This window comes from Lepisosteus oculatus, chromosome 12 (assembly GCF_040954835.1).
Source record: "Lepisosteus oculatus isolate fLepOcu1 chromosome 12, fLepOcu1.hap2, whole genome shotgun sequence".
Classification (NCBI taxonomy): domain Eukaryota; kingdom Metazoa; phylum Chordata; class Actinopteri; order Semionotiformes; family Lepisosteidae; genus Lepisosteus; species Lepisosteus oculatus.
The window spans coordinates 2,747,212-2,765,789 of record NC_090707.1 but is presented as its reverse complement, the minus strand read 5'-3'; the positions used below and the strand labels follow the sequence as shown (position 1 = coordinate 2,765,789).

The window sequence follows — 18,578 nt, the reverse complement described above, 5'->3', positions numbered from 1 at the left end:
TTACTGTACTCCTTTTTCAGAATTCAGTAGGTATTTAGAAAGCTGTAGAATTTTTGAGTGTACATACAGTGTCAGTTTTAGTACTAAAATTGGAACTGTCCATCCACAACAATTTTTTAAAAGTAAGATATCAAGTAATATTTAGCACAATGACATCTCTTTAAAGTTTTATTTAATTGCAAATTAATTAAATAATTTAAGACAAAGGACAAAACCAATTATTACACCCTGGTTGTAATAAACTGGTTAAATAGATAGAATTCAATTTTATTCAATTAATTCAATTTATATCAATTCAATTGATAAAATTCAACCTACTACATGCCACAATTAAATGGTTTTCAATAATATAATAAGAAACATCCCTGTCAAATTAGCTTTAAACAAACTAGTACACTCTTAAGAAATGAAACAAACTGTAACAACGACAATAGAAAAGGACAAATTAAAATACTGCAGCCATAACAGCTGGGAGAATTTAGGCGATCAAGGTGCGCTTACTGAATTTGGATACTGTTTACATACTTTAGTTACAAATATGATCACAATTTGAGGAAGGTCTTTCATCTGTCGCAGTCTCTGCCCTCCACATGCTGAGTGTAACAAAGCTGGCGATGTGAGACTGACGATCCATAATAGTGCACACTACTAAAGAAAAACCGTCAAGAGACTGGAGCTCAGAGCATGGGGGACAATTATCATTATTTTACAACCTCTCATCAGATTGATGGATTTGAGCTGAGAAGTTACACAATAATATACTTTAGGTGGACTCAAGGCTCCTGTCATGAAACAAGGAAATAAAAATGAAACTGCTCTCAAAAGAGAACAATGACAGTGAAAAATCTGACAGGCTCTGAAAAGCAAAGCAACGACAACAGACACCTTCCAACAACATTACACATGATTAAGAAAGAAAGCTCCTGACCATTGTCTATGGGAAAGAAATATGGAATGCAAAAGCTGTTACACCCTCACGTGACGTAGTGAATGAACATCATCACACTATGGAACAATAACTGGTTTCCACTGTTTATTTTTGAGTTAAAAAGGGCATGGGAATTTCTCACCACAGGCACTGTGCTCTAGCTAATGGTCGCAACCTTTTCACCATCATCCCACTGAATGAAAACTTAACTCTGGTGTATAAAATGGGAAATACAAACAATGTGCACAGATCGAAGATCACGACAAGCCTGCAAGATCCCAAGGCCCCCTTCAAATTGAAGACGGCCGTGTCCGAGCACTGTTCACACACAGCCAGCTTCTGAGAGGCCCTCGGTCCTGTTCAGTAAACCGAAGCCAACAAACAGCTCCTTTGTATATGATTCTGCAACCTCCATTCTGCCTGGAGCTAATAAATATGTCAGAACAACCTACATATTTCACAGCATTAGTGACAGCCTGTTCCCACAGCACATAATAGAGTTTTTCTTTAACTAGGCACACACCCTTTAGAAACGCACCCGTAACTATTCTGAATTGAACTGTAGCTACTGTTTCTTTGTGAGGCACTACATTTTAAAAATGATCGCCGACCAGAAGATAAATTGAATTACAAAAAAATAAAAACACAGAATTGAAATATTTTTTTTCTGCGAATTATTGCTTTGGCCTTCATACCATTTAAACATGTAAACGTCTTTTGTCTGTTTTGTGGGTTGAAGACACACACCCAGTTGTCTAGTGCGCTTCAGGAAGCAATTCTGGAAATGTTTTCTATTCTTTCCGTGACTAAACGTGCCAAAAAAAGAAAACGTTCCTTCATGTGATGGTAATAAAACCTTCCTCTGTACCTGGTTCTAGTCAGATTTTAAGTGTGACACAGCAATGACACATTTGATCTGTGCTATTACTGACAGCCACAAAAAAAACTTTCAGTATTTCAGCGATTGTTAAAAATAAGCTTCTGAAAGAAGAATTACGAATGTGTACAGAAGGTTCATTTCAAAATTTAAACTGTCAATTCTAAAATCCTGAGTGCATCTCATACCAAGCAAGCTGTGAATTCACTGTGTTGAATGCAGGGCCCTGTTGAACTCAAGACCTAATGGCCTTATATTGCCCAAATGAAGTGAATATACTGATCAGCAGTCCATAATTAAACTGCACTGCCAATGTATATGATCTGAAAACTACTCAAATAAAATTAGGAGAAGCAAAGAGGAAATCTGTCTGAAATCGTTCCTTAATTGCCAGAGCAACTGCAGAAAAAACAGCAAGTTTTTTTTTCAAGTGTGCCTTCTTGAAGATACTCGATGTTTCAGTGTGGGCCTGGAGAACACTCCTGACCAACACCACTCCTCCCCAAATACTTAAGCCCAGAAGACCTGCAGGAGGAGAGCCACTCCACCCCTCACTCATCCCTCATTAAGAGCAGCCCCACTACACAGCTGTTCGGGGGCAGAAATGAGGAGTTACATCACCCACGCAAGAGAAGAGGAACTTTGGAGTGGAGATGAGCTAGGACACTCTTAAGAACAGTGTCCCTGGGATCTTCGATGACCAAACAGATAAAATACATTTTAGCCACAAGATGGCACCTCCTGCAGCACACATTCCTTGGTCACAGGTCTGGCTAGGGTGCCTGCTGAAGTGACAGAGGAGAAGGAGAAGGAGGAGAAGCAGGAGCAGCAGGAGGAGCTGGAGGAGGAGAATGAGGAGGAGGAGGAGGAGAAGGAGGAGCAGGAGGAGAAGGAAGAGGAGCAGAAGGAGGAGAAGGAGGAGGAGGAGCAAGGAGAGGAGGAGGAGAAGGAGGAGCAAGAGGAGGAGCAGGAGAAGGAGGACAGTCACTGACCTGAGTGGGCACCAGGACTGGGGGATAGGCCAGCTTGTGATGCCGGTACATCCAGAAGGAGAAAAGGACGATAGCAGCGATTCCCACGATGGGCACCAGGGAGTACAGCAGAGTGTTGAACAGCAGGGGCTTTGGTGTCACGGGATTGGAGGTTGCTAGAAACGAAACCAGGAGCAAAGTCAAATTAATCACGGCTAGAGGCAACACTAAAATTAAAAAAAAACAACAACAATTATTTTAGATCCAAAGCTACGCGGGTTTTAAAACACAGGTTTTAAAAAACCCTAAAACATCAGCAGTTGCCAGCTCATGTATTATGCTAAGAGGCCCAGCCGGGTTTGTGAATCCGTTTGCATTGTGAGGATTTTCTTTCTCTGCCCCTCCTAACTGGAACTGTAAACAGGCCGTTAAATGACTGATTCTGTGTTTTCACATTCGCTGTGCTCTGGAATAAAGCCAAGTCAGCACCAGGATGTCCTGGCAGAACATGCCCTCCTGCAACGTGCTGAAGCATATGCTATTCTGATCTGATCATATTTACCAGTACCATAAAATCATTTCCTGAAGTGCAATTTAGACCACCTCTAAATTGAGACCAATGTCACAATACAGTGCAAGTAAAAAATATTTCAGTTTAACTATATAAAACAGAAAATCCCCTACAGCCTTTCCATTCAGTGTTAGAATAATTGCTTGGCTTTTGAATAGAAAGCAAATTTGCTTGCTGCCCGTATGTTTGTAGAATGGGACAAAACTAAATCACTTTCTTTGGCATCCTGTAAACAAGTCTGTGGTCCTGTGGTTTATCCAGGCAAACATAAGTATGACAGTAGGAAACCATTCATCACTGCTACTATAGGAAGAGTTCCAGATCCAATTAGTTAAATTTAGACAGCCTGTATTAAACAACTAATACTACTTTAACAAAAATGCTAGTTTCTAAAGAGCCTTCTTCAGTATTCATTAAATCAATTATTTTCTCTGGGAAATGCATGCAACTTATACAGAGGGCATATTTATATATGCATTATATATGCATATTTATATAAAAGTGACAATCTATTCAAGGTCAGTAAATAAAGAAGTGAACAGAGAGGTGAATTTAATCTTGGAGCTATTCCTACTCCATGGGAGACAATGTGATGGATAATGACTAATGTGGTTTCAACCATAAATTACAAAAAGGTCATTTTGTTTTAAAGAACACAATCACTGTAAATGCACCTGAAAGACAGCAACTCAGTACGGAACAGGTAAGATACAGACACAAGGATGGCCTTATCAAGCCTTGGAAAGGCTCATGGGGCAGAAGATTAAAAAGAGGAACTGTGGCACACAGGATCACACCTGCGTAGTGTGACAACAAACCTCACAAGTGAACTTCACTTTTCTCTCCACCCACGTGCGCATTGTACAGCAGGGTGTTTATTTTAATTTCACTGAGAATCAGTCACAAGGCGCAGTACAATATCATTATCACGTACGCCGCGCTGACAGGACAGGTGTGGTTTTCAGACTGTTCCAGCCAGCCAGCATGACTTCAGCTCCAGCATTTTGTTCTTAAATGTAAACCTCAAGCACAACTGTGTCACCACACATTCTGTCCCCAAAACAGTTCTCTCTCTCTCTGTCTCTTCCCCCTCTTCCCTGAGATCTTGCACATGACTGCTGCACTTTTAGAACAGCTTTGTCTCTCACACACGTGCCTGCTCCACCAGATCTGCAGGGATAACGCGGGTCAGGTCTTTCGGATTAGTCCTGCAGGCCAGCAACACGCAAATCCCTGGAGTCAAGCCCAGGGCACCACGTGCTACAGGCAGGCAAGGGTTAAATTGCCCCAGATCAGAATTAAATGCAACTTGACACAGACTTGTGTCGTATTCGTCACAAGGTCATAAAGCAATCATTTTAAAATTGGTTAATCTTCATGCAATTTTTCCCCCTTTTAAAACTCAGTGACTCATTTCTACAGATTTATTCAGCTCTGAGTTTCGAGCCGGATTAATAACCTTCTCGCATCACACCTTGTGTGCTTCTCTGGGGACAATCTCCCTGCCAGCTCATCCTCAACAAGGCATGAATTTTAAACACTTCAATGGCAGCTGTTTTTTTTTCTTGCCACCTTTGCACCAGTTTAATTAAACAACAGAAAAAAAATATACCGCTGGAGTGAAAAACAGGCTGTCAGAATGTAGGACAGGTGTTTTAGGATTCAAAATAAAAACAAAGTAAACAATTTCTGTATAATGAAGCTCTCTAATTGGCATGGAGACAGCTTTTTATCATCGTTAACCATACTTAGCAATTATGGCCACACATCCAATTAAGACCTTTCCTTTACAAGGTAGCTGTTGTTTAATCGACAGCTGAAACAACTTAGCCATGTGATTCCCCCCCAAAAAAATAACTGCCCTGACGATTCTGCGGCTAGCACTTCCCAGAACCGCTGTCTAAGGTGGCAGCAGGCCAGGAAAGGCAGCCCGAAGCCCACCGCAAGTCGCCATGGCTACCCGAACCACAACCACAACCCCGACGCCGAGCCGCAGAAGAAGCACAGATCCAGCAGGCCGCCGGTGCATCAGTCCATACCTCCCCCGCAGGTTTGTCCCGCAGGTGCGTGAGTCTTTAAGGCACGCCACGTCTGAAGTCAGAAATGCGAACGCCACCTCCGGGGTGCGCCAACAGCGCAGCGCACTGAAAGCTCGTTTTACAGACGGGAGTCGCTCCCTCTTCTAGGCTCGCTTCTCTTCCTCAGCGCCAGTGTTGCAAGTAGAAGCAGGAGCATGACAGAGTTTTCAAACTTTTTAATCGGGCGGGGGGGTGCGTTTCCCTCGAGCTACAAACGGACTTTTAATGAAATCGGCTCATTGCTCGCTGAAATTTATTTTAAATAGGTGGTAGTAAGATTTATATTAAAATGAATAAGTTTTCGTTTTCCAGCCACCTGTTCAAAGGCAGTAGTAAGGGAACAGAGATGGCTAACGTCATCTTGAAACTACTCCCTTACCACAGCAGACAAATCGTTGTAAAAAAAAAGATTACGGCTACGAGAGTGCATTCAGAAAGTTAAGCACAGAAAAGACTGAACTGCAGACTGCTTTCTACAACTTTCTATTCAAACCTCCAACCCCATACAGCCTCATAGAAGGCATTAAAAATTCACTATCAAGCCGTGACCCTTCACGAGTCCACTCCACATCGAAGTTTAATTAACCTTAAAAATAATAACAACAAAATGTTGTTACAGTCGTACTGCAGCAAGGAGATGAGAATTCACAGAAGTGGTGAATCACTAGTTAGTAAACTGGTCAAAGTTTGCAGATGATATCTGACTAGGTGGATTAGCAAACACCGAGGCTGCTGTGAAGAAAAGTTACACACAGGTCTCGAAAAACCCATGAAGGAACCTGATCCGAGCAACCCTCATTCCAAATCGTCAGTAAGCACAAAGTCAACTCGGCACACTGCTTCAGCACCATCAGGGAAACACGAGGCAGAGAGCGCGTTTGGAAACTATGGGGAAGTGTGTCTGAAACAGAGAACAGGACACACTGGGATACAGCTCCCTATCCATACTGTCGAAGCTCCTACTGTGGCTGCTTTCAAGAACAGCTGGATGGGATTCTCAGATCCACTATCCACCAGCAACTCTAAGACGGGTTGAAAGACCCTCCATAGTCTGTAATTATTCTCATGTTCTAATTCCTCCATTCTAACAGTTCTGATCCTAGAAATACATCTGTTACAAACGTAACTGTGTTCATTAACTATTCCGGATCAGCTGTTTAAAATATTACAAAAGTATCTTGGTGACTAAATCTGCAATTCCCGCAACTATTTTAGAATTTTAACATTATGCAAATGTTTCTTTTTTTAGCGGCAGTAAAGAAAAAAAGTTTTATAATCAAATTACCACACAATACACCTACAAAAATGCACAGACAACAGACCAGAGAAAAGTTAAATAGTTGATGTTCTTTACAAATATAATACAGCTCCTTCAGCAACTTTTATGACATGACTCATTTTGTCTAAAATACCTCAAATTAGGTGTCAGTAAAACAGGCTGGTTTAGCTTTACCATTTATCCAAGTCATTAAACCTCCATGCTTTGCCAGCAGGAGTAGTGGAGTAGTAGAGGAGTTTATTGCCACATGTACATGTACACTGGAATTCTTAGTTGTGCCAATATCTCTGGACAAACACAGTACAACAGACAACATCACGCAATGTAGACAGTACATTACGACATAAACAACACAACCAGAACAAGAAATATGTCGTGGGGCAGTAAATATGCAGTAGTGAGAAAAAAACCATGGTAGTCCATGCAAAAAACGCAGTGTGCAGATGTGTACTGAGTCTGAGGCTGTTGAAGACGTGTACTGCAGTGAGGTTGAACTGTTCTTGCGTCGAGTGGTCCTTGATAATAGTGCAGTACTGCTGGCCAGAGCGCAGGGGGGAGAAGAGTTTGTGGCTGGGATGGTTGGGCTTTATCGTGACAGCGAATGGTGCAGATCTCGTTGACTGATGGTAAAACAAAATTAAAATGGATCTTTCACTGGAGAAAGAAACAATGAAACAAAACAGAGTGACACAGTAACCCTTCGTTTTATACCGAGACATTTCAGAGTTGACAACACAACTTACGTTGTATTCCCAGCGTTTCAGGGTTGTAAAAAAACTTTTCGTTACACATGTCGCCTTCACAGCAGCAGAAGAAGACATCTGGACTTTCCTTCTTCTCCACGCAGTCATTTCTGCAAGGAGTCAAGAACAGGCAACTGTGTGACAAGTCGGCATTTTCATCTCCGAGAACGTGCTTCACCTGCACACTCCCCTGAGCACTGCCTTCCAGGCAGTAAAACAGCCGTCCAGACCTGAACGTCCGAATGCCACCCAGAACAACAATCAGGAAAATGAAATATGTTAGCATATTATCAAAATAATTCAATATTCACAGCCAGTGTGCTGAAGTGGGCCAAAATCATACAATGGAAGCAATTTCACAGCAGATATTAAATCTGTGTAATAAGCTTTAGCAAGGCTAAGTAACACTGGTGTATGCTGGTTATTCAATAAGCTTGTTCTTGAAAGGGAAAACATGATGATTTATACAGTATATGTTTAGTTAAGAGCAAAAAAAAACTTGGACTTCATTTAGGGATGTTGACACATTTTTCAGCAGAGGAAGTAATCAGACTTTGACAAGTTGAGACACGTAAGGTGAACATAGTTTATATATTTTTTATTTAGTATGATTTTGTTTAAACTGTAAGATGAACCACAGGAATTCATTTTAGCACCCAGCTCTTCCTAGATGACTAAACTATTTATACTGTATCTCCGATTTAGTTCCCCGCTTTTCATTTCAAATTCAAAATGGATCATCTCCTCAGAAGTTCTGCTGCACAAATACCACTTGTCTGTTAAATGATAACAACACAACAAAGTAAGCTGTGTCTGCATGATTAAGAGGAATTTGTTAGTCTGTCAGTTTCTGGTGGAAACACTGCAGGACAAAAAGACCAGGGTCTTTTTCTCAGTTACACTGCTTATTCTATGCACAGAGCTGGCTAGCTGTGCAGACACCACAGTACCATGGTGTAAAATCGGTGACGAAAACATTCGTTTGAAAATGCAGTGGAACACGAGATCACAGGTCAGCCGCTGACCTTGCCCCTGTGATGTGATCTATCAGCTCTTTCTGCTGAACACACTTTGTTTCTCCGAGCGCCTGGCCATTTGCACCAGCCATTCATTTGCAATTGAAGGCTTCAAGAAGCTTGTAAAGTAACATTTAAGCCTGAGTGCTTAGTGCAATAACTAAAGACAAGCAAAACAAATTAAAAACAATAACACTTACAGTAAACCACCAAAGAACCTAACTGTGCATATAACACTTGGATTTCACAGCAAAAATAAAACCTCATTCTGACACCGCTAAAATTCAGTCTAACCACCTGGCCCGTAATGAAAAGAGCTCACAGGAGAATACAGAATCTGCATGAGTTTAGGTCTATATGCTGGACACCATAATTAAAACAACACAAAGTACAAAAGGAAAAGAAACATCTTTTTAACCTGTCGTAACAGTTGATGTCGTCAAGCCAGCAGCCTTGCTTGACAATTTCAATAGATCCAGAGATGTTCTTCCAAGTTGCAAAACAGTGTCGCCTTTTATCTTTCTCCCCGTAACAGGGCTCGATGCCACTGCGATTCGTCCTGTCCTTCTCCCAGCTGGCGTTGTAGTAAATGCACTGCTGTGTCTCCGATCGGCCAAGGATTGCACCTGAAGAGCAGGGGACAAATGAACAATGCTGAATTGAGATCTGCATTAACACTTTTTTCAGTTTTTCCTAGCAACAGGAACATGGAAAACAATTTTGAAGATAAAAATCTGTTCTGAGCTACTGCTGCAAGACTGGCAGTAAAACACAAAAGACTTGTGATTAATGTTATTCAACCTGTATCACATTCACGTGAAATACGGATCCTATTGGGTATCGTTAAGAGCCTCGCCATCTACTCATCATCTATATAAAATTAATTTCACACACAAACAGTCTTAGTTGCTGTTGGATAACCTGTATCAAAGCTACGCTTTAATCACATCGAAACACTGGGCTTGGTTTACTGAAATGTGTTAAGGGCCAAGCTCCCTTGTCATGTTCAGCACCAGCAGCTCGGCAAACCCAGGTCCTAATTTCGGAGGCGTGCGTCTTACGAGGAGCCTCACATGACGTCAGTCTCGAACCGGAGCATCTTGCTTGGGCAGTGAAAATAACCGACTCAAGGCGGCAGGCTGGGGACGGGCTCGGGCTTGTGAATTTTTGATCACAAGCGCCCACACCAGATGAAACACCTCCTGATACACCTAATCTGTGCAGCGGAGTCAGGAAGGCCGCCCAATTTGCACTCTCCTGGGGTGTTAAATAAGGGCAAATGGCAAAGCAACCAGAGCGCAATGCTGCTTGTTTTTCCCTCACCCGCATGTGCGCTGGACGGACACGCTCGCTGCACTCTATTACACCGTAGGGCAGCGCGTTCCAGCCCGCACATGCTCTGCCACTACACTCCGGCTTTCCTCCATCACGGCGGCCCACCTGACGCTGCACTGAAACTGAACTGGAGCCTAACACGCCCTCTGGCTCTGATCCCAGAAACCATCCACCATGGCTAAGATGTGTCACACACGAAAGCACAGCGCGTACGGGGCAAGGTCCGCCAGTAACCATTAACAGAAGATCTTTCCTATCACGCTCTGCAAAGCACATGACAGGGCGCTGTAATTAACTCACGCCACAGAAGAAGAAAGCAGCAGTGGCAGCATCAACACCGCTTTAATCTGGAACAGCCCCACCACCGGTGAACGGGGGGGCAGGATCTCCGGGCTTTCAGGCTGCCTGGACCCCCAGGCCTCGCCCCCGGAGCTCGGGCAGGACGTGCGGCGATGAAAGCAGTGCCTCTCCTGAGGAAAGGGGCTGCGGTCACTCTGCTGCGGACCGGAAGCTCGCGCCAGCGTGCGGAACGGAAAGGGCGGCAGCTCAGATGAACGGCACGATTAACCGCCCTCTGGAAAAGAGGCTTGGCAGGCTCAACGGCACCCCGGCCAATTCCTGGTCACACAAGGACCGGGCTCTGCCAGTTTGAGACTCGGGGAAGCCGTCCTCGCCCGGCGCGCCAGCCTCCAGAGCCGAGAGGAGCGGGAGCACCAGAGGCGAGATATCAGCCGCCCTGCCGAACGGCACCGCAGTGGGTGGTGCAATTTGTTAAAGCACTTGCACAGAAAACAAAGCTGAACAGCAAAAAGGCAGGAGAGCCGGGCACATCGCCACTTCCCCTCTGCCGAGCCAATTCCTCAAGTACTGCAGGCTTGATAGCAAAAGTAAATAAGTAAAAGGCATGAAAAGGAATAAAAAGAGATCAAGGGCGAATTTTGTCAAGTTATTGATTTACTCCTGCTGAATGCGGTTCAGGCACTGTATGGTGTGCAGTATTGTTTGTGGAAGTGAGCAGCGAAAGGATTTTAAGGTAAGTGCTTTTCTTTTGAAAAGCAAGAGAAAAGAGCAAATACTGACACCAAAATACAAAACTAGGATGAACTGTGCTAATGCACACTCAGCTTCAAAATGTCAGCAGTGTAAATCTAATACATATGCATCTCTGAGTCTTGATACTGTATATATACAATAAAATTACAAGCTACATGCTGTATTGTGTGCAGTGGAGTTTTGTGGTCATGGCGTACAGTAGCTGTGGTACAGAATAATACTGCAATTTTATGATACCAGTATGCAGCACAACAGCAAGTCCAGATTAAAAGTGCATGTTTCAGAAGACAGCTAGGTTTTACACTTTAATTTCCCTTGCATTTCACTCCATAAACACTTCCAGAAATACTGACGGGAACTCAGCCGAGCAGAGCTGTTTATCAGACTGCCTTCTGACTCTCTACAGTAGTATTACTGGCGACATTCTGACACGGCAAAATCATGTTTCTGCGATCCGGGGCCTCCTAAGAACGTCTCCACGCAAGCAGGGACACAGATCTATCGCACACAGCTTCCTTCACACTCTGAAATGCGTTCATTTCGCTCCGAGCAAAACTGTTCAGGACTGCAAGGCCACGGTTTCAAACAGGCTTGTGTGCTGGAGGAATTCGAAGTTATTTTAAAAAGGGCCGTCACCAGTTCATTGAATAAAAACGCGTATCCACTCAAGAGGCGGTCAAAACCCAACAGCCCCCAACTGGACATTGCTCTCTTTGCTCGTCTTCTGAACAGCTGGTCTTCATACCCAGAAGCTGGGGGTGGCAGGCGAGTTGTGACACCTTGAGCTGCTCACATTAATGGCCCGTACACTCCATCTTGGCAGGGCTTGCACCTCCCAGGATGCAACACACATTTCTGGCCCGCGCCCACACCAACCCTGGCACCATCCTTCAGCAACAAGCTCTTGGATATCGCGAAAGTTGGTGCGCTGCCTGGTCTCGACTTGTCTGCTCCTGCCAGATCTCTTCTGTGAGGTTCAATCTACCGGAGAATCGCTCCGTGATCTCTTTCCGAAGTACTGGAGAGGGCGTGGTGCTGGATGAACGCACGAGTGCACTCGTTTGGTTCAGACAGCAGAGCTTAAGGGGGCAAACTGTGCTGTCACTTTAGGGTGGCTGACTTCTAGCTCCAGTAAATTCTTCTTTGGCTGGCATGGCTTGCATGGTCTACCTCTCTCGCCATGAGCCGGAGAGGTGACTGCTGAAGGGCCAAGGAAATACTAGGTGTTTGCCAACTGGAAGGGATGCAGTCATCACCAATGGGGAGAGCCTTGTACTGCCCACTGTTGAAGGGTATATTAAACTGGACCCAATCGCACTACGCAGCTCCACTACCCACTCTGCCTCTGAGCTGGTTGGTGTCAACAAACCCCAGGTGCTCAGAAGGTTGCTGGTCACTGCACCTGTTAATTATCCTCAGGCCCTCACAGTGGGGGAGGAACGCCGAGCACCTCCCTGGCCAGTGGAGCACCTGAAAAGGGAGATCCCTCTCCCTCTCCTCCAGAAGGCGGTGCTGCAGCAGAGCCAGGGCTGGGAAAGTGCAGAGGGCAGCTGGGGTCAGGCAGTGGCCACTGCATCAGGACTCGGAGAGCACCACAGGGCCCAATATGAAGAGGTCAGCCACAGTCAGCCACAGTCTGGCCACACACGTCCACCACCGCCACACAACCCCAGTGTGGACAGGGGGACTATCCTGACAGACAGCCTCTGGAGGGCGCACTCCACCCCTCCCCACCTCCAGCACCAGCAGGAAGGCCTGTAAAAGTTTCCAGGTGCTGCTGTTGATCTACCTGTTGTACCCTGGGGTGAGCTTGCCGGTGGTTTGATGCATAAAGGTGAGACTTGAAAGTCATGACTGTAACAGCAATAAAGGATCATAATGCAAAAGGGGGGGTCTTGCAGGCTACAGGGCCTTCTAAAATTCCTTCTAAAAGCTGTATGAAACTGCTGTATTATGTCATTTCATTATACAAATTGTAAGTTTATACGGACCATGCACTTAATTCAAAATGCAAGAAAATAGATCAACTAAATATGAGAAATATAATGCCTCCCTCATGTGACTGTCCTGAATGGGGTGTTTATTATTACGAAAGCTTGCTGCTGTGTCTACTACAACACTTAGTCAATTCACCAAACCATCAAGCCCTTAACACTCTTAACTTAACATTTATGCACTTAAATCAACTCCAGCTGAAATCCCTGCTTTGACATGATTTTACTACAACATGTAAAGAACATGTAAAACAAATGACGAGAACATAATAAATTTGAAAAACAAAAATAGGCAATTCAACCCATCAAGCCCATTTAGTAACTGACCCACAGTAATTAATCACAGTAAGCGAATTCACCCACGGATCTCATCCAGCAGTTTCCTGAAAGAAGTACTTCAACAGCATGGCTGGGCAGCTCTTTGTTAAGAAGTGCTCCTGTTCTTGGTTTTAAATGTATTTGTGCATCCAGCAATGCATATGTAGCTCATCTTCCATGGTGTTCTTTACTTCTGAATCCGAACACTGAATCTGATTTTATACAAAGTGTACGAATGTCAGAAATCTAGCTTTTTCATCACGGCTTCATCATGTCCGTTGGATTCTAACCTTTGTAGTCTCGTTGGGAGTGTAGCCACCATGCAGGTGTGTCTTCTCTAAAGAAGGAGTCATGTTTCACAAACAACCAAGTCCTGGGATTGTTCAACTTACCATCCTTATACACTCTGTCAACACAGGTCATTGTGAAAACCACAGAGCTTAAAGGAAAGTGTGATTCTAAATACCTTGACTGATATGTACTGGGAAAACTACAATCTTCTTCACCTTCACAACTGAAACAGAAATGCATGTAGATACAAGCTCGGCACCGTTCACCTCCTCAGTAGGTTTCACAAGCCTCCCACACGCAGAATATTTAAAAACTCTTCATGTGTACATCGCAATCATTCACTGTCGAAAGGGAAAATGTGTGCTGCTGTATTTAAGGTTGAGCACATTGCAGTGAAAGCATTCAGAAAAAGCATTTTAATGTGCTAGTACATTACTGTTTTGGAATCCAATTATATATTGCAATTAGAAATGCTATAAACTCTATAATGCATCACTGGGACACTAGATTATAAAATAACATTTTATCTTTATTTGTTTTAACCATAAAAAAAAACTTTCCTGACAATTGTGGCATGGGTCTTGTGATATGAGAAACGTGATATGAAATGATGCACACTGAAAGGTAAACAATTTGGCATTGCATTATGTTTGGACTTGGGAAGGTCAGAGGGCATCACAATGCTTCTTGCACAATGTACATAGACTTGTTAAATACATACAGAGTATAATATGAAAGTGTTATACAGATTCCTTAATGTGTTTAGACATGCCCCCATTTCATCACACTCTTTAGTTTATCTACAAAAATATGCCACACTCTCAGCTTCCACAGTAAATCTTTTAGTTTAAAAATGTAATCCGTAAGGTTTAATCAAATACAATAACAACATATAGGCGATAACAAGAAGCATTCTGCTGATTGTAGAAGAATGCCTCAAGCTAGTTTAACAGAAAAACCTAGAGTTTGAATTAGTATTGTGGTTAGCCAAAACAACAATTTAAGAGCAAGCGCTTAGAGTAACAAAAAAACAATCTCATGTTAGATCTTGGCATATGACCACAAGTGTCAAGATTCATCATGATGAAATTTGTAGTTATTAATTCTACGTGACCTACAGTAATAATGGGCTTAATATTTTACAGTTCAGTCTAATTCAAACATAACGATTTGACGTTTTCTTACATGGCAGAGCAGAAGTCTTTGACACTATCAGGGTGTTGCAATTCATGTGAGTTGTGAGCAGTAACAGTTGGCTCAAAGCCTCAGCTAGTGTTTTCTACAATTACAACAACAGTTGAGTTTTATTACTACAGCTTGGTTTGTGTATTATGTCTCAGGCTTTTTTACAGTGTACACCCATAGCAAGTGGAATCAGAGTGAGCTGTGTGTGCAGTTGACATCCTGATTGCACTGCTCAAGGCCTCACTCAGAAAGCCTGGACCTATCACTTAAGGCGTCTGGCTAGCAGCAGGTGAGCCAAGATGCAGGTAAACAGATAATCAAAGGGGTTTTCCACAGACTTACTCTGGTTAATTTATCTCATGGTAAATCATTACACATTATACCCATAATAACAGATAAACATTCAACAGCCATCAACACATCAGAAATGCAGAGACAGAGAACACAAGGGATGAAGACCAGCAGAGAGGGAAACAGAAGTGGAGACAAAGCTGGTGTCATGCAAGAGAGCCTTGTTCTGTTCAGGTTTGGAGACCAGAGTCGCACTCAGTAAGCTGAACATTACCATAGAGATCTTGCTGTCCCATTTATCTCCCATACTGTGGAATCCTCAAGCTAAAAACATTCTCCTAGTTTGGTGATGCATTGTGAGAATAGGGAGGTGGCTTCCCGCACACTTTTGGGAAACTCATGTTGTAGTAAGGGAAATTTAGTTCTGTTCAGGATCCATTTATGGATGCGGGTCTTCATGGCCTGGTAAGGTGTTTTCTAGCCTTTGCAGATTACAAGGATATATTCTGGGTTTCTAGGTCTGGAACATACTGATTTATACAAATGTGTTCTCGTGCGATATACTGTTTAGTTGTCTTGGTGACTGTTAACAGATATTTGTTTGTTTTGTCGAAGTCACTAGAGCTGTGCCCCACATTTACCTAACACTACGGACATGAACCTGACCTCAGGTGTTTCAGAAGAGTATGATGAGCTGGCAGACGGTATAGCACTCAAACAAGATACTGCAAAACTAAATATTATACTCCATGGAAGTAAAATAGTATAATCCCTTCTCTGTGTAAGAAGATGAAAGACGTGAAAGGATTAATCTGGAAAATGAAATACTCCTCTAATGTAAATATGACATATATTCTTCCCCTGCTAAAAAATGACTCACCTAACAGTTTAAGGGCACTTTCATTTTGTCCTGACTGATAGAAGTGACAAAACGCTTCAAACTAAAATGACCCCAGATCCATCGAGATACAATGCCAGGTTCAATGCAAACACGGGGAGCCTCAGGCAAAAAAACACGCAGAACAAGTGCAGTAACAGAGGGCTATGGAAAATAATAAGAAAACAAAACCCGAGATAAATTGTGTAACACAATAGCATGTGCATGACTGGCACAGGGTGTCATGGACTTGTCTATAAAACTTCATCGCATAAATGAGAAAAGCCAGAGCTGCTTTAACAACATTTCTGGTAGCTTATTTCATACTCCTACCACTCTTTGCGTGAAGATTGTGCCCCCAGTACTTAGTTTTAAATGCACTTCCCAGTAGTACTGGGGAAAAAAAAGGTAATACTCGGGTATATCTGTTTCATTCTTCACAAATTGAACTATCTGTTCTTCCTGCCAGCACAAGCTTTTTTCCTCATGTCTAAGATTTCTTTATTTCTAAGCTCCACAAATTTTTCATAGTGAAATTGTTAAAGGGAGTGGAGTTAAAATGAAGGTCGTGCGAGTTCATCTCAAACACGTTCAGAAAGAACCCCGTATCTCTGTCTTGCAGATACACCCTTATCTGTTAGGTAGTCACTCACAGCAGAAATAATAAATACACCTGAAAACAAACAAAACATAAGTTTTGAAGGGCTTTTTAGTCAATTTCAGCTCTTGTAACACACAGTACTTTGTCAACATCAGACAAAGCATATTTCTTATATATGCGCATAAACGCCACTCTATTTTGAACGTACATTTCAACAAAACTGTTCTCACTAAACACCAACTAAAAAAAAAAAACTTGCCATTGTTAGGGTAAGCAGAGGTTTAACCGTCCAAAGACTTTCCTCCTACCATAAATGTTAAAAAGTTCACCTCAGCAGCGTCAGAGACTGACAGGACAATTACACGGACTCCACAGAGTCTAGACTTGGCAGACTTACCCATGAGTTCCTGCCATTAATGCTGCGAGCTCTCATTTGCTGTACTGCAGCCAAACATGATGGAAAGAGGTGGTAATCATAGATTTGCAAGCCAAAACACTGCTGGGTTATGAAGTGCCACTGGCACAATGCTGACCAAAAGTTACTTAAACATAGAAAAAAAGCACGTACTACAGCATCTTGCAAACACAAAACATGGGATGTGCAGAATGTCAGCAGGCTGTATTAAACATACCTAAATACAGTGAACGCAGGAACCCTGATGCAGTAAGAGGCTCACCATAATTAATCAGCCATCGATTACCCAAAAAATTCCTGGTAAAGGTTTTGGCAGCCTGGAGCCTTATTGGTACAGCAGGAGGGGACAGGACCACACCTGGACAGGACATCAGTGCTTGTTGAAGGCTGCTTAACCACTCCAGCAGGAGTTTTCTCTGGTACGGTGCACTAAAGAGCGCTGTGTTGCTCCAAGCCACACTGTCAAGGCAGGGGAGAGACCCTGGAGGACTACATCAGAAACTTTAACCCAATCACAAGGTATAAACATGTGTTATTGGTATTATCACAGCAAATCAAATGAGCAACTTTCCTATCTTGCAGGTACCTTTGGAAAACAGGCCTGAAATTCACCTTCATTTTATGGTAATATGTCAATTACAACAGGCAAATGCATGAAAATCTCTAGAAAGTGTATCAAGATCAACCTGTCCATAACAGGACCACAGCTTGAAGACAGGGAAAAATTGAAAATGGCTTCAGGGCATTTCTCCACTATTCCTTCTTTTGTGCCAAAATGCAGTAAGGTATTAAATTCCTTTAATGTTCATGGATTTGATACGAATGTAGCTGCACGATACAGATGATTATGGAAGCTGAACATAAAAATTTCAGAACAGCTCATTCACCTTGACTGCACTCCCTGTTCTCGCTGAAGGCTACCATAAACGCAGCTCATTGCGAGACTCTGCAGCTTTAATACAAATGAAGTGTCTAAATAATGCTGACTTTCTGTTTTACTGGAACAGTCTACCTTTTGTTTTAGCTTTCCTGTTGAAGCAGAAACAATTCAGAATGCCTTGTAAGCCAGACTCAGTCCTGTTTCTTCCTTACAGTAGCTGCACTTTCACAGTGCCCTGCAGCAAAGTAATGGCAGGCGATTTTCAGGTGCAGAGTGTCATATTCTCAAAGCCTTGCATTAAATATTAATTTCAACCCCGCTGTCACCAGCAGACTTTGTCTACTCACTATTATTACAAGGGTCAAATGGTAGTTGTCTGTAGGAATATCTCCTGAATTCAGGCCTCCCAAAGGTCCTTCATAAAGGCTTTACAAGAACAAAGGAGAGGAGGCCACTTGGCCCACCTAGTCTGTTTGGTGGTTCTTAGCTAATCGATCTGATGAATTCATCCAGCTCCTGCTTGAAAGAATCCAGAGTATCAGATTCAATAAAATAGCTGGGTAGCTTGCTCCACACTCCCAGGTCCCTGTGGGTAACGAAGGGGCTCCTGTTCTCGGTTTCCACTGCCCTTCCATGCAGTTCCTGCCTCATGCAGTGCCTTCCATGAGGCAGTTTCCACTTGTGGCCTCTGGTGGGTGTTTGACTGTCCACTGGGCTGCAGACATACTGCACCAGCACACACAGACATCACCTCCAGCGCCTGCTGCACGCTACCAGCTCAAAGGAGGTCGCTTAATTGTTTTCATTTCATGCAGCTCTGATTACATACTGAGCTATGTGTTCTGCTCTATTTCTAACAGCACTACACTCTTGCA

The 18,578-nt window shown here is 43.1% G+C and overlaps 1 protein-coding gene across 2 annotated transcripts in view; it reads right to left on the bottom strand.

Annotated features, from left to right (window-relative positions):
• Nucleotides 1-18,578, bottom strand: part of acvr2aa (activin A receptor type 2Aa) — a 52,628-nt gene that overhangs the window by 14,320 nt on the left and 19,730 nt on the right. For both annotated transcript variants that reach the window (XM_015358495.2, XM_006636228.3), the window contains exons 2-4: nt 8,882-9,089; nt 7,448-7,557; nt 2,798-2,952 (exon numbers count right to left, since the gene is read on the bottom strand). In XM_015358495.2, the coding sequence (XP_015213981.1) occupies nt 2,798-2,952; nt 7,448-7,557; nt 8,882-9,089 (473 nt within the window). The remainder of the gene's footprint in view (nt 1-2,797; nt 2,953-7,447; nt 7,558-8,881; nt 9,090-18,578) is intronic.